This window comes from Schistocerca cancellata, chromosome 1 (genome assembly GCF_023864275.1).
Source record: "Schistocerca cancellata isolate TAMUIC-IGC-003103 chromosome 1, iqSchCanc2.1, whole genome shotgun sequence".
Classification (NCBI taxonomy): Eukaryota; Metazoa; Arthropoda; class Insecta; order Orthoptera; family Acrididae; genus Schistocerca; species Schistocerca cancellata.
In genome coordinates, this window is record NC_064626.1 from 475,408,030 (window position 1) to 475,422,999 (window position 14,970).

A 14,970-nucleotide genomic window follows, 5' to 3' on the forward strand; every position below is an offset into this window, starting at 1 on the left:
CGGTAAGAATTGAGGAAGGGCCCCGTGAAATCAACATGGACGCATTCCCACAGAGGCTGCAGTGTGAGCCACAGATAAAGCATCGCCCGTGGTGTTGCCTGTCAGGTAGCACATGATGAACAGTACAATGTTGCCATCAATGTCAGGCCAAAACACACGCCGACAGCCTAAGGTCTTAATACAAGAGATCCCACCCCCACCCACCAACATGGGAGATTTTTTTTTTTTTTTTGTTGTTTTAGGGCGCACAACTTCAATGGTCATTAGCGCCCTGACTACTCGAAGAATGCACCGCGAGGCACAAGTTGACAACAACAACTAAAAGGGAAAACACGATAAAAGACAGACTGACAGGCATAGGATTAAAAAACAGCATCATCAAACGTCCTTAGCGAGGTTTGTCAAACTGATAAAACGAAGAACACGAGCAGCTGCTCGTGGGTCATCCGCTAAAATGGCATCGAAAGTATTTGGCAGGTTAAGATCTAGGCGCAGTGTGTTAAGATCTGGACAGGACATTAAAATGTGTCTAACCGTCAGCAAGTGCCCACATGGGCAGAACGGCGCCGGCTCAGCCGTCAGCAGATGGCGATGGCTGAACCGGCAGTGTCCAATTCTTAACCGGGCTAAAACGACCTCCTCCCGCCGAGAAGGGCGTGAGGAGGACGTCCAAGCCACGGGAAGAGGTTTTAAGGCCCGAAGCTTGTTGTCGGTAAGTGCAGCCCAATCGGCATGCCACAGCGATAAAATGCGCTGACAAATGACCCTGCTAAAATCGGATGAAGGGACACAACAAGAAGCTGTCCGAGGCTGGAGGACCGCAGCCTTGGCCGCGGCATCTGCAGCTTCGTTCCCAGGGATACCGACATGGCCAGGAACCCACATAAAGCTAACCGGAGAACCGACATCCACCAGCTGCTGAAGAGATCGTTGGATCCGGTGTACGAAAGGGTGAACCGGGTACGGATCACTGAGGCTCTGGATGGCGCTCAGGGAATCTGAACAGATGACATAAGCAGAATGTCGGTGGCGGCAGATGTAAAGAACAGCCTGGTAGAGGGCAAAGAGCTCAGCTGTGAAGACCGAACAATGGCCATGGAGCCGGTATTTGAAACTTCGTGCCCCGACAATAAAGGAACACCCGACCCCGTCATTGGTCTTAGAGCCATCTGTATAAATGAAAGTCATGTTGATGAACTTCGAACGAAGTTCCAAAAAACGGGAGTGGTAGACCGAACCGGGGGTAACCTCTTTTGGGAGCGAGCTGAGGTCAAGGTGAACGCGGACCTGAGCCTGGAGCCAAGGTGGCGTGTGGCTCTCGCCCACTCGAAAGGTTGCAGGGAGTGAAAAATTAAGGTGTTGAAGGAGGCGACGAAAGCGAACTCCAAGGGGTAGCAGGGCAGAGATATACAACCCGTATTGACGGTCAAGAGAGTCGTCAAAAAAGGAACGATAAGACGGATGGTCGGGCATTGACAGTAGCCGACAGGCATACCGACAAAGCAGTATATCGCGCCGGTAGGTGAGTGGCAATTCGCCAGCGTCAGCATGAAGACTCTCTACGGGACTAGTATAAAATGCTCCGATCGCAAGTCGTAAACCCCGATGTTGTATGGAGTTGAGGCGGCGTAAGATGGATGGCCGTGCAGAGGAGTATACGAAGCTCCCATAATCCAGCTTGGAGCGGACGATCGACCGATATAGACAAAGTAGGACGGTTCGATCCGCTCCCCACGACATACCACTGAGAACACGGAGGACATTTAAAGAACGGGTACAACGGGCGGCCAAATATGACACATGTGGAGACCAGCTAAGTTTCCTGTCAAATGTAAGGCCTAAAAATTTGGTTGTCTCCACGATTGGGAGAGCAACGGGACCGAGTCGTAAGGACGGTGGGAGAAACTCTTTGTAGCGCCAGAAGTTAATACAGACCGTCTTCTCGGCAGAAAAACGGAAGCCATTGGCGACACTCCAGGAGTAAAGACGGTCAAGAGAACGCTGAAGACAGCGCTCCAGGACACGTGTACACTGCGCGCTGCAATAGATGGTAAAATCGTCCACGAAAAGGGAGCCTGATACATCAGCTGGGAGGCAATCCATTATTGGATTGATCGCGATGGCGAAGAGAGCGACGCTCAAAACTGAGCCCTGTGGCACCCCATTCTCCTGGCGAAAGGTGTCGGACAGGACAGAACCCACACGTACCCTGAACTGTCGATCCATTAAAAAGGAACGAATAAAAAGAGGGAGGCGACCGCGAAGGCCCCATGTATGCATGGTGCGGAGAATGCCCGCCCTCCAACAGGTGTCGTAAGCCTTCTCCAAATCAAAGAACACAGCCGCGGTCGGGCGCTTCCGCAAGAAGTTATTCATAATGAAGGTCGACAAGGTAACCAGATGGTCAACAGCAGAGCGGCGCCTACGAAATCCACATTGTACATTGGTAAGTAGGCGTCGAGACTCGAGCAGCCAAACCAATCGAGAGTTAACCATTCGCTCCATCACTTTACAGACACAGCTGGTAAGCGAGATAGGTCGATAACTGGAAGGCAAGTGCTTGTCCTTCCCCGGCTTAGGAATCGGGACAACAATAGACTCGCGCCAGCATGCGGGAACATGTCCCTCAATCCAGATGCGATTGTATGTACGAAGAAGAAAACCTTTACCCGCAGGAGAAAGGTTCTTCAGCATCTGAATATGAATAGAATCTGGCCCTGGAGCGGAGGACCGTGATCGGCCAAGTGCGTTTTCGAGTTCCCGCATGGTGAATGGGGCACTATAACTTTCACAATTCGAGGAGCGGAAGTTAGGTGGCCTAGCCTCCTCTGCCTGTTTGCGGGGGAGGAAGGCAGGGTGGTAATGAGCGGAGCTCGAAACCTCTGCGAAAAAGCAGCCGAAGGCATTGGAGACAGCCTCAGGGGCCACAAGGACGTCATTCGCGACCTTCAAGCCAGAAACTGGTGAGTGGACCATAGTGCCAGATAGCCGGCGCAGGCTACCCCAGACAACAGAAGAAGGAGTAAAACTGTTGAAGGTGCTTGTGAAAGCAGCCCAGCTGGCTTTCTTGCTTTCTTTGATAATACGACGACACTGAGCACGTAATCGTTTATAATTGATACAATTCGCCACTGTAGGGTGGCGTTGAAATGTGCGTAAAGCACGTCGACGAGCACGTAAAGCGTCTCTACATGCTGCGGTCCACCAGGGGACCGGTACGCGACGTGGAGAAGAAGTAGGGTGAGGGATGGAATATTCAGCAGCAGCGAGAATGACTTCCGTGAGGTGTGCGACCTGACGATCGCAGCTTGTGAAGGTTTGATCCTGAAAGGTCGCCCTGGAAGAGAAGAGCCCCCAGTCTGCCTTGGAGATGGTCCAATTAGAGGAGCACGGAGAGGGGGTATGCTGCAGGAGATGGATAACACACGGGAAGTGGTCGCTCGAATATGTATCAGAAAGTGCATACCACTCAAACCGGCGTGCAAGTTGGGGAGTACATATAGAGAGGTCTAAATGGGAATAGGTGTGAGATGTGTCCGAAAGAAAAGTAGGGGCGCCAGTATTGAGGCAGACAAGATTGAGCTGGTTGAAAAGGTCTGCTAACAAGGAGCCCCTCGGGCAGGATGCTGGAGAGCCCCAAAGGGGATGGTGGGCATTGAAGTCTCCAGTTAACAAAAATGGTGCAGGTAGCTGAGCAATAAGTTGCATCATGTCTGCCCTGGTAACGGCAGATGACGATGGAGTGTAAACGGTACAAAAGGAAAACGTAAAGTGGGGAGAGTAATGCGGATGGCAACTGCCTGCAGGCTGGTGTGCAACGTGATGGGATCGTAGTAAATATCATCCCGGACCAGCAACATAACCCCTCCATGAGCTGGGATACCTACCATAGGGGGTAGGTCAAAACGCACAGAGGTGTAGTGTGCCAAGGCAATTTGATCGCATGGGCGTAGCTTCGTTTCCTGGAGGGCTATGACGAGCGGACGGTGCAAGCGGAGCAGCAACTTCAAGTCCTCTTGGTTGGAGCGAATGCTGCGAATATTCCAGTGAATAAGTGCCATCGTAAGAAAAGGAAGATGAAAGAAGGGGTCACCTCGAAGGCCGCGTAGGGCCTGGACATGGGAGATGGCGTGCATTCTGCTGTAGGGCAGCTGGGTTCACAACATTGGATGACAGCCTGTCAAACACTGGAAGGAGGTGACAGAGGGCAAAATAGTTACACAAAGGATCAGAAGCCCTGCCCGAAGGACTGAACGAGATGAACAACTTTATGTACAACCAGACTGCCAGTGACAGCAGTTGTGATCCAGGCACTTTTAATAAGAAACCCTTCCACTCTACACTGTGCCTCAATATCTAAGGGCAAACAAGGGAGTTTATCCTGGTCAATAGTAGGATCTGGCCCCATCTGGCATGTTGCATGGTATGCTGAAACTGTATTTCACTGTCGTAGTGAGACAGAAATAAGCCCCAATGTTCTGGGGGAAATGTGCTCTTTTGTTGGGCAATGTATCAGAAGGACTAGACAATAAAAACAAGGCCTTGTAGTCAGTAATGATGAGGTAGATCCATACAAAAAACACATGAAACTTTGAGGGTGTGAAAGATAGCAAGTGCTGTTGTGCGAAGTTTAGCGTTTTTGACATGTAAGCTATTGGATGTTCAGAACCATCCTCAGATCTACATGCAAGAACAGCCCTAGTCCATACCGAGAGGCACCCGTACCCAAAACCAGGTGGCAACCAGGATGGAAACTAACCATACATGGTACAGAACATAATTTATATTTCAAAGTGTGAACACACTCGCCAGCAGGCATCCACTGAAAAGGAACATTCTTGTGAAGCAACTTGTGCAGGAGATGTGCCAATGTGGCTGTCCTCTGAATGAATTTGTATAGCGTGCAATTTTACTTAAACATGACTGCAGTTCTTTGACATTGGTAGAGCAAGGCAGAGCTGTGACGGTGGTGAAATGATGACATAAAGGCTCAACATTATACCAAGAAACATCAAACCCCAAATACACAATGGATGACTCAAAACAAGGGTGACATGGCGAAGTCGCATTTCAACCCCCGCAGTATGAAAGACGTCAACAAGGTGCATAAATTACGTAAATGCTCTTCTGTGGATGCACACTTGATAACAATATCATCAAGATAGTTCATGCACCAAAGACCGGACATCGTCAATTCTTCCAAAACACACTGAAAAATTGACAGGGTGTTAGTGACATTCAATGGGAGGCATAGATATTGGTACAACCGGAAACACATGTTAGTCACAACGAGCCATTTAGAATTCTTGTCAAACAGAAGCTGTAAACAGGCTTCAGATAAATCAGTTTTGGAGAAAAACTGGCTCCTGATGAGTTTAGCCGTAACTCATTCTGAAGCGGCAAAAGGTAGGTATCAATGATATATGGAGTGTTAAATGAAACTTTAAAGTCGCTGCAGAGGCGAAGCTGACTAGCCGTTTTCTTTTTTTTAAATCATGAGTGTAGAGTGCACTGACTTGATGTAATCAGTTGTACGACACCTAACGACGTCAACCTGTCCAACTCCTATTTCACTTGATTGTGCAAAGCCACAGGAATAGGGCGAGCCCAGAAAAAGTGGAGACACGCCATTGGTTTCAGGACCTGTGGGCTGCAAAATTAAAGGCACACCCGAGAACTCAGAACACAGAGATGGTTAGGTACTTGCTCTGAAATGAGGTGCACCACATCCTAAATGGAAAAACCAAAAGCACTGAAAGCATCCAGATGAAAAAAATTGTCAGCACCAGCATCATCCACTACCAAGAAAGTCAAGGAACAAATCACAGATTTACACACATGGGAGTCATAAAGTGCCCCAAAATTGAAACATGCTGCTTCTTATACTCACCGAACACCGAGTAACCTGAGACACACTTGTACGGGTGCTATATCGCCCTCCCCCAAGGATTGATTGACGGCCGACTACCAGTAACAGAAGTTATACGGTGATGTACCCAGCCTCAATCTGATCACCCAGAGCGTGAGATAGCTCGAAAGATTGAGAAATATTTAACACTTCAGCCAAAGATGGATTTTCACACTGCAATGAGCACTGTCGCACCTCCTTGTCGGGAGCTAACTGAATGACAGCATAATAGACCACAGAATCAGCATACGAATCATGATGAGCATCAGTAACAAACTGACGTTGTGACTGAGGCTGTTGAGTTCAACCATCCACACCTGATAGGGCTGGTGGCGCTGTTTCTGACAATGACAATCTTGACACACATTGCAGTAACATGAAAGCGTTTACAGTGCTAATTCAACAACAACCAACACATTTCATCAAATGAAAGGTACACAGGTTCCTGAAGCACAACATCCGGTAAATCTAAGGAGAAAGACAGGAAAGTAAAAAAAAACCTTACACGTGTTTGCATTACTGACACTAAAGACAAGGAATTGCTGCCAAAGCCACTTCTCATAAGCCTCCCAGTCTTAGGCTGCAAAGTCATAAAGGAGCGGGTGGGTGGGATGCTAATGGCAATCGAGCCTGCGCATAGTCAATGTGGTCAACACTTTGCAAAACCAACCATAAGAGCCTGCTGCTCCTGCTGGTGCTCAAGGAGAGATTTGCGCACTGCTTCCATTGCCAGAAGAACTGCAGGAACACTTAAAAGACAGAGCACATGAAAGTGATCGCCACACTCACCGCCAGTTGTGTTGTAATGCAAGACACAAACATAGTACAGCCACAATAAACCAAAGTTTATTCACCAACTTACAAAGGTACAACAAAAGTAGAAGTTGATACAAGTAAATGATAAGAACACATCTGAGAGAGTGTGCCTGTTGCATTGTCCTTATATAGAGGGGGGCTCTGGTGAATGGCGCGGCAGCTGCCATGCCGTGTAAATAAGTTCTGTGTCCCACAGCAGGTGGCCTCTGCTGGCCGGCCTGCACAGGTGATTTGAAGTGCAAGTGCACCAGCAGCCTGGTGCCGCAGGCTGTATCAGGTATTGCATACAGTACTATAGCAAATATAATCATGGAATAAGAAGCATCTTGGAGTTACATTTATCCAGGAAAAACAAACACAAAAGCTCAAAACAGCACTTTATATCAGACAATAAAATTGTATAATAAGTTGCCAAAGGAAGTGAAAATGATTACTGAAACATATTTATTTAAAAAGGCACCTAAAAACGATCTTCCCAAGTAACAAAAATTACAAAATTACAGGTTACTTAGAAGACCTAAAGTAGTGAATAGTAATAATAGGGCACAACTATGGCACCTTGTCACTTTTAATACTTTATTATGGTTAACTGCTTTCACAAGGATCATGTGTCAAGATATATAATAGATGGCAGTAATGTCTGTTGGATTAGCTTTTCAGTTTGACAGCAGCACTGGTGAGTGTTCACAGCGAAGAAAAAAAATATGTTTTATATTGGAAGTTATATAAAACAATTTGTTTGTAAATGAAGAAACATTATGCATTAGAGAATTACTGAATGAGACAGTGCAGCTGTTGGGGAACTGACCTCGTATTCAGGAGGATGGAGCTGATCTGTCCGACCACTCTGATTTAGATTTTCCGTGGTTCTCCCTGGATTGTTAAGGCAAATGCCAGAACAGTTCCCTAACAAGACCACAATCTACCTCCTGTCCTATCCCCATAGGCTATTTGTCCTATATTCTTAAAGTGTGTTATATATATTGTGTGTTATAATTTGGCCCATTGATTAACTTTGTATTACCTTTACAAATTCTGTATTATTGTCAGATTATCCTTATATGTATAAGTAAATAAACTAATAAATATTCTATGGATCTTGCACCAAATGACATTTCCTGTTCCCAGAAATAAAGGATCTGTTGCGTGGTCACCAATTTGACAATACAGACATCGTCATTAATGAAGTGGATGAGTGGTTCAATGTAAAATGGACAGACATCTAGAATCAAGGCAGAAGTTCGAGAAACATATGGAAAAATGCATAAATCTGGAGGGTGACTGCAGAAAGAATTAACAACAACAAATCAACACAAACTATCACATTTTTTAAGTGTGATAACTAAAACTTTATGATACGCCTGATACAATTACAAAAGGAGTTACTTGCCACCAATACAAGTTGTTCTGAACTGTGCAAGTGGAAACCTTTGCTAGTTGCCACCTGCTTCTATATCTTTCCCTGCTCCCCCTCCAGCCTCACATACGGCTGCAATTTCTCCAGTGCATGTACATAATCCTTCCCCTTACCTGCTTCTCTCCTTTCTCCTCTCCCCCTCCACCTTCCAAGTACAGCCTCTCAGAGCTGCACCTAAGGGTCCATGAACCTGTTCCTGCCATTCCCCACACCTCCCCTGTAACACCACAACCTACTCCAGCCAAGACTGCTGCTCATTGCAGTTGAGTATCCACAGCCAGAGATAACAGTTGCCGATTGTGTGTGTGTGTGTGTGTGTGTGTGTGTGTGTGTGTGTGTGTGTGTGTGTGTGTGTGTGTGTGTGTGTGTTGGGGGGGAGAAGAATCTATCTGTGATTCAGCATTTCCGCTATATGGTGAGTAACAACTATCCCTTTCAGAATATTGTTACATTCTGTCCTGGATTATCCACTGTTTGATTTTATATTTAAACATGTGTGCCTGCCAGTCTATGCTTCCTCTATGTGATGAGCAGCTGTTCTATTCCACTGTTAGAATATGAGGATTGTTTCATTAGGGTTCTGTACCACAACATGCATAAACGAAACCCTTACAGTATCACTTTGTCATCTGTCTGTCCAACTGTTCAAAACCATTTTTCTCAGGAATGGGTGGACATATCAAGTTGAAACTTATATCACACATTAACATCTACTGTTCCTTCATGATGTAAAAAAAGTGAAGCTTGTAACTCAATGCACTCAAAATATACAGTCATTTATGTCACATATTTTGATACTAGCAAACTCACTCAACAAAACCCACTGGTTACTTCTGTTGACCTAGAGTCAAAAAATTTGCATAGAAGCAAGGTTTCAAGTACAACTAAAGGAAGAAATACAAAAATAGTTAATTTGTAATTATACCACACGAAAAAAGTTTGTTATTTGTTACCAGACTGTGTCTGTTCGTCCTATCTGTTATGACCCCTTTTTCTCTGGAACTTGCATATGTATCAGGTTGAAATTCATGTCACATACAAAGGTCTATAGTCTCTTGGTGGTGTATTAAATATTAGCTTCTAAGCTTATGTAAACACAAAATATGGTCATTTATGTCATGTATTTTGATACTTGCAAACTTGCTCATCAAAACCTGTAGGGTACTTCCTGTTCTACAATCGTGAAGTTTGGCAAGAGGCAAAGTTTAACAGTACAAGTAGAGGAAAAAATCTGAAAATTGTTACATTGTAATTATATCACATGAAAAAATTATTCTGTCATTTGTTATCCACCTGTCTGTCCATCTGTTATGACCCCTTTTCTCAGAGACTGCAGACATGTGTGCAAGTTGCGTCTACGTGTGTGTATTGTTGACAAAGGCCTTAATGCCTGAAAGCTATAATTGTCTGAATCCTTTTGTTGTGGCTATTGCAATTCAGCATCTCTGCTATATGGTGAGTAGCAACTTTTCTTCTCTAATATTATTAGATTCCATCCTGGATTTTCCAATGTCTAACTTACAACTAAGACATTTTCGAAAGCCTTAGAATTCCTGGGACCGGAATCTTGCCATATTCAATATCGATAATAGGCTAAAAATTGTTGAGACTCAATTCTTGTAATGGATGAACTATCAATACACACAAATTTGTACTGAACCTCCAAAGCTCGAGTACTATGCGCATACGGTCAAATAATTTTAACACAACGATGTTTGCTACTGCCAGCTATGATCATTGTTTAATTTATCTTGTGCACATCAAATTTTGGATGATCATTTCCATTTTCAAATCCCTGGCTACCAAAAGGATAGTCTCCCTTTCCTGTGTACAGCCACTTATAAGTAATACAATCAAACACCACCTAATAAAATTGAAACAAGAATGCCAGCACAAACTATTTAAAAATTAACCATTATTGTTTGCTTGCACCCACAGAATGGAATGATAAATAAGTGACATCTGCCATTACTAAGTACACTACATTCCACTTTAAAGAATTTACTTCAGTGAATAATTACTCAAAATCCTGCAATAACTAACTAATAATGTAAAGTGGTATGCAAATGATGTTCTTATGGGCCAGTATATATTAAGTTTCTTGAAAACAATGTACAGGAGAGGAGCACATACACAAATCGTACTTAACCCTTGAGCGGGCGTGCTCTTTTTCACAACATGAGCAAGCGCGCAGCACACTTTGTACACATGTATAGAGTAGCTGGCTTTGTCGTTATGTTACCAAACTAAACATGTGTGATCAAACTCACAGTTTAATACAAGGTTATTTAAACAATGAGAAAATAAACTTAAATAATATGAGCTAAACCACTGTTTTATTAAACAATAATGAAATAAATTTTCACTATAAAACACTGTCCTCTAAGCATTAAGCAATGCAGCTGCCAGATCCCAGCCAGCCACTTATTTGATCACTAGTTATCTTTTAGAAAACTGCCTCAATGTAGAATTATGTTGCTAGTTCATAATTGGGGTCACTTTTTGCACGGATCTTAAATTTTTTCTACCTCACTTTGTATTTTATATTACTGCTGTTCACTTGGAGGTATGACAACACAATTTATAGCTGTTTTACCTAAAGCAATAATGAAGGAATAGGTATGAGTCTGCAGTTGTGAAACAAAGAGGAGGAGGAGATTAGTGTTTAACGTCCCGTCAACAACGAGGTCATTAGAGACGGAGCGCAAGCTCGGGTGAGGAAAGGATGGGGAAGGAAATTGGCCGTGCCCTTTCAAAGGAACCATCCCAGCATTTGCCTGAAGCGATTTAGGGAAATCACGGAAAACCTAAATCAGGATGGCCGGAGACGGGATTGAACCGTCGTCCTCCCGAATGCGAGTCCAGTGTGCTAACCACTGCGCCACCTCGCTCGGTATTGTGAAACAAGGGAAATGCGCAAAATCATTTTATTTTTGGTTGGCGCACATTATACACAGGCATGCCCACTCTAGGGTTAATGAGCATTATAATGTGCAAATTATCTGTTCCTTTGTGATTTTTGTACACAGATTGGGACATTTAGGATTTGTCAATAATTTTTCATCCAATGTTAGTTATATAGACATAAATAAAAATATACCATTGCAGATATCACCATCATGTAGGGGCCGTAAGTCAGGAATTCCATGACAAATAACTTCGTTGATTGATGTACAGCATGAACGAGGGAAGTTGTAGTAATTAAGTGGAGAAGGGTAACAATCCCTTTCCACACATGCTTCATGTACCACTCGATCAATTTCATCTGTAGTAACACCAATGCCAATAGCAGCTGCTGCTTCATCTAAGACCTCACGACCTAACTGGAAAAATAGCAAAAGAGATGACTGTAAAAATTGTACCACCATCTTAGGAAATATCTGCAAATAGATGGATTTTCTGCTGATTACTATTCTAGAATTTTTAAACTGAAACATCTGCAACCTGTAGCAGCTAATAATTTTCCTACGCATCGTATCAAATTAATAGATACAACCAGATTTCCAATCTCTTTACCTTCCATACCACAGAAATATTAAACCTACAAATAGATTTCAGAAACAAATACTGCCTAACATTTATGCACATGCAATATTATTTTGTTATGGCTGTCAACTACTTAATTTTAATTCTGTCAAGCACAGTACAGTTCATGACATTTTTGTGATACTAAAAGACCAGATATTCAGTACCAAAATGCACCAATAAGGATGACCGTTTAAGCTTGTGATTATTAACCTTTTCATTCTTAATAAAAAAAAGTGTCACCTGAGATTATCCTTAACTTTGTGCAACTGGTAAAAATCAGATACTGTAACAGTTTTCAATATAGCAAATTATTTTAACATGAGAATGCTTAGGCATAAAATCGCATCTTCAAACTACAGCATATGCCCTCATACATACTTTAATTTTAATACACAGTTTAAATGACTTAGCATGGAAGAATATATAGATGAAGTGTTTCCTTCAGCTGTAACTTATATTGTACGAGTAATGTGTTATGTATTACACTTATTGCTGCTGTCTGCAATAACAAAGAAGGTCAATATGGTATGCACACCAGCACTTACCTATGATAATTGTAGTTCAAGTGCTTTCTCATTATGAGTGTTCTTTACAATGGGTTTTGGAAATTTCATTAAAATACTTTTAAATGCCTTAAATTTATAACTGGAAGAGTGCAAATGTATGGGAGATGGGACAGTGTGCAGAGGTAATAGGAAGCTCGACAGGAGGAAGAGTGGAGCAGGTTGCTCTCAGTAACAGCAGGAAAACAACAACAACAACAATAATAATAATTACCCTTTGAGTTTATGGGTGCTCAATGGGAAGTTCATCAACATCCTTATACTTATTAAAACAAACTAATGTGGCTAAAACATCTAAGACTGATCCACACTCATGCACTCAAACTGAGCATACAATCACTATCTTACATGCTCTAAAAACAACAGAGAAAGAGTAAAAGTAGCTACAAATAATATGAAAACAAAAATGAAACAACAAAGCAGCTAAAAGAGAAGCACAGGAAAATGTTACTGACCACTCAAAATAAATAAATAAATAAATAAATAAAACACAGTCTAATAAAATTTAGTGCACAGTGATCCGCATGCCACAAGCACCAGACGCTGGAGGGTCCTCCCGCCAGAGCAAGAAGCCATGCATCAAAGGACTGCGGCCTGTGCAAAGACGAGTGAGGAGAACCTCATCCACTCATCGTGCTGGAAGAGGGTACACCATGGCAGTGTTGTGGGCTTTACTAGATGGAGCTTATTGTCTGTCACTTCCAGCCACTCATCCTCCCACTGAAGCAAGACTCTTGAGCTTAACAGCGAGGTTATAACATTCAGAGGGATGCCACACCGAAATACATTAGGATCACGTCACACCTCCTTGGCTGAGAGATCTGCCCTTTCGCTCCCCACAAGTGCCATGTGTCCTGGTACCCAGCAAAAAGGCATTCCTTCCCCAGTTGTTGCAACTGGAGAATGGCATCCTGGATATTCTGGACTACTTTATCTGCTGGGCAGATAGTTAAGGGCACTTAGAGAATCTGAACAGACAAGAAATTTATCACTGGAAGAATTCCTCATCTGCTCCTGGGCCTGCAAGACTGCATATAATTCTGCATCGAAGACGGCAAATGCTTGAGGCAGTCAGACATGTTCCGGGAAAATGACAGAGTAACCAACTGAGGCCCCCTGTTTAGACCCATCTGTCAAGATAGTTACATAGTAGTTGTGCTCATATAAACTGTCAGAAAATATCTTATTAAAAACAGCAGCAGGACAGCAATGTCTCCTGTACTGCACCGCAACTAAAATTATCCTGGGCTTCTGTAGTAAGAAGGGCAGCAGGCTGCTAAAACCCTGGAGTTGCGGTCTTACTTCCTCCACACCAATTGACTCCAGCATATGCTGCACACGAATCCCAAACGGCATTGTGGCTTGTGGTCGGATGAAGAAAAGGCATTCCAGATGTGGACGAGTAGTGTGGTATGCGGGTGATGTCCAAGTTGCAAGGAACTTACATGCCTGACGCATCATGAGGAGCTGCCACAAGATGGTGAGTGACGGTTCACCAGCATCAGCACAGATACTGGATTGGGACTGGTCCTATAAGCACCCGAGGCCAGCTGAGCACCTCAAGGTGATCATCAATGATCTCCAAATAAGAAGGCCTCACCGATCCATATATCGTGCACCCATAATCCAGCTGCAGATGCGTGAAACCCTATAAAACTGGATCATAAGTTCCCTGTCTGCTCCCCATAGTGGGGTTTGAAGTCCAAGTTGCCTCTCTCTACAGTCGCACGGTAGTGGCAGAAGGCTGGAACTTGGCTGGCATTCATAGTAGATTTCGCAAAACGCACCACCAGCATCTGAGCAATGTCTCTGGGTGTTGTTTGCAGACATACGTTTCAGCACTGCTACAATCACTCGTGTTATGTGGTACACCCATTCCAGGATGTTGTTGCGATGTTTAAATACAGTCAGCTGGCTGAACAGTGTCCAGTTAGCCTTGCTGACCATCCACTTTGGTGGCTTCTCTTCAGGAAATACCCCACCCAATAGATAAACGCGGTGGGAATTAGTCACTAGAAAAAGGTCGTCAGTGACCTACCACTGAACAGAGTCTGCGAGGGGTGGACAGCAGAAAGAGTGGTTGATGGCTGAGAATCACCCGGTAGCAGTACAGAAATGAGATTGTGAGATGTCATGATGCTCTCCAAAATCCAGAGTTCGAGTCCCACAAGACGTGATGGGCATTGAAGTCTCCCAGTACGAAAAACAATCATGAGAGGTGTTCGACATGTAGGAGAGCCTCAGAGTCGATTGCATCCTGCGGAGGGAGATACAGCGAGCACACAGTAATCCTCTGATACACATGAACATCACCAGCAACTGCTTGCAGGTCAGTAGTCAAGAGGAGAGCAGAAAAGTGATGCACATTAGTGACAAAGACTGCAACTCCATCCCTTGGCTCTGTCCTCGGTCAGGTCATCCTTTCGGTACAGCATACAGCCCTGTAGCACAGGGACATCAGTATCTTTAAAATGAGTTTCTTGTAAACACAGGCACAAAGGTTGGCTCTGTGCTAGCAGTTTCAGTTCTTCCAAATGTGCCCTGAACCCATTAATGTTCTTCTGGAGAATGGGAACCATATATCATGGGGGCAGCACTTTGATTCTGACTGACTTCTGTGCAGGGGAGCTCACAATGGGTGGAGGCTCAGTCTTGGGGTGAGTTGATTGCCCCACATCAACATCAAGCTCCAAAGCCTCCAAAGAAGATTCGAGATCAGATAGAAGGATGTCAACATC

General features: G+C 44.0%; 1 protein-coding gene across 1 annotated transcript in view; it reads right to left on the reverse strand.

The window, feature by feature from the left end:
* Positions 1 to 14,970, reverse strand: part of LOC126177206 (methionine aminopeptidase 1) — a 139,342-nt gene that overhangs the window by 25,741 nt on the left and 98,631 nt on the right. Inside the window, exon 5 of the mRNA XM_049924438.1 lies at positions 11,242 to 11,464. Coding sequence (XP_049780395.1) covers positions 11,242 to 11,464 — 223 coding nt within the window. The remainder of the gene's footprint in view (positions 1 to 11,241; positions 11,465 to 14,970) is intronic.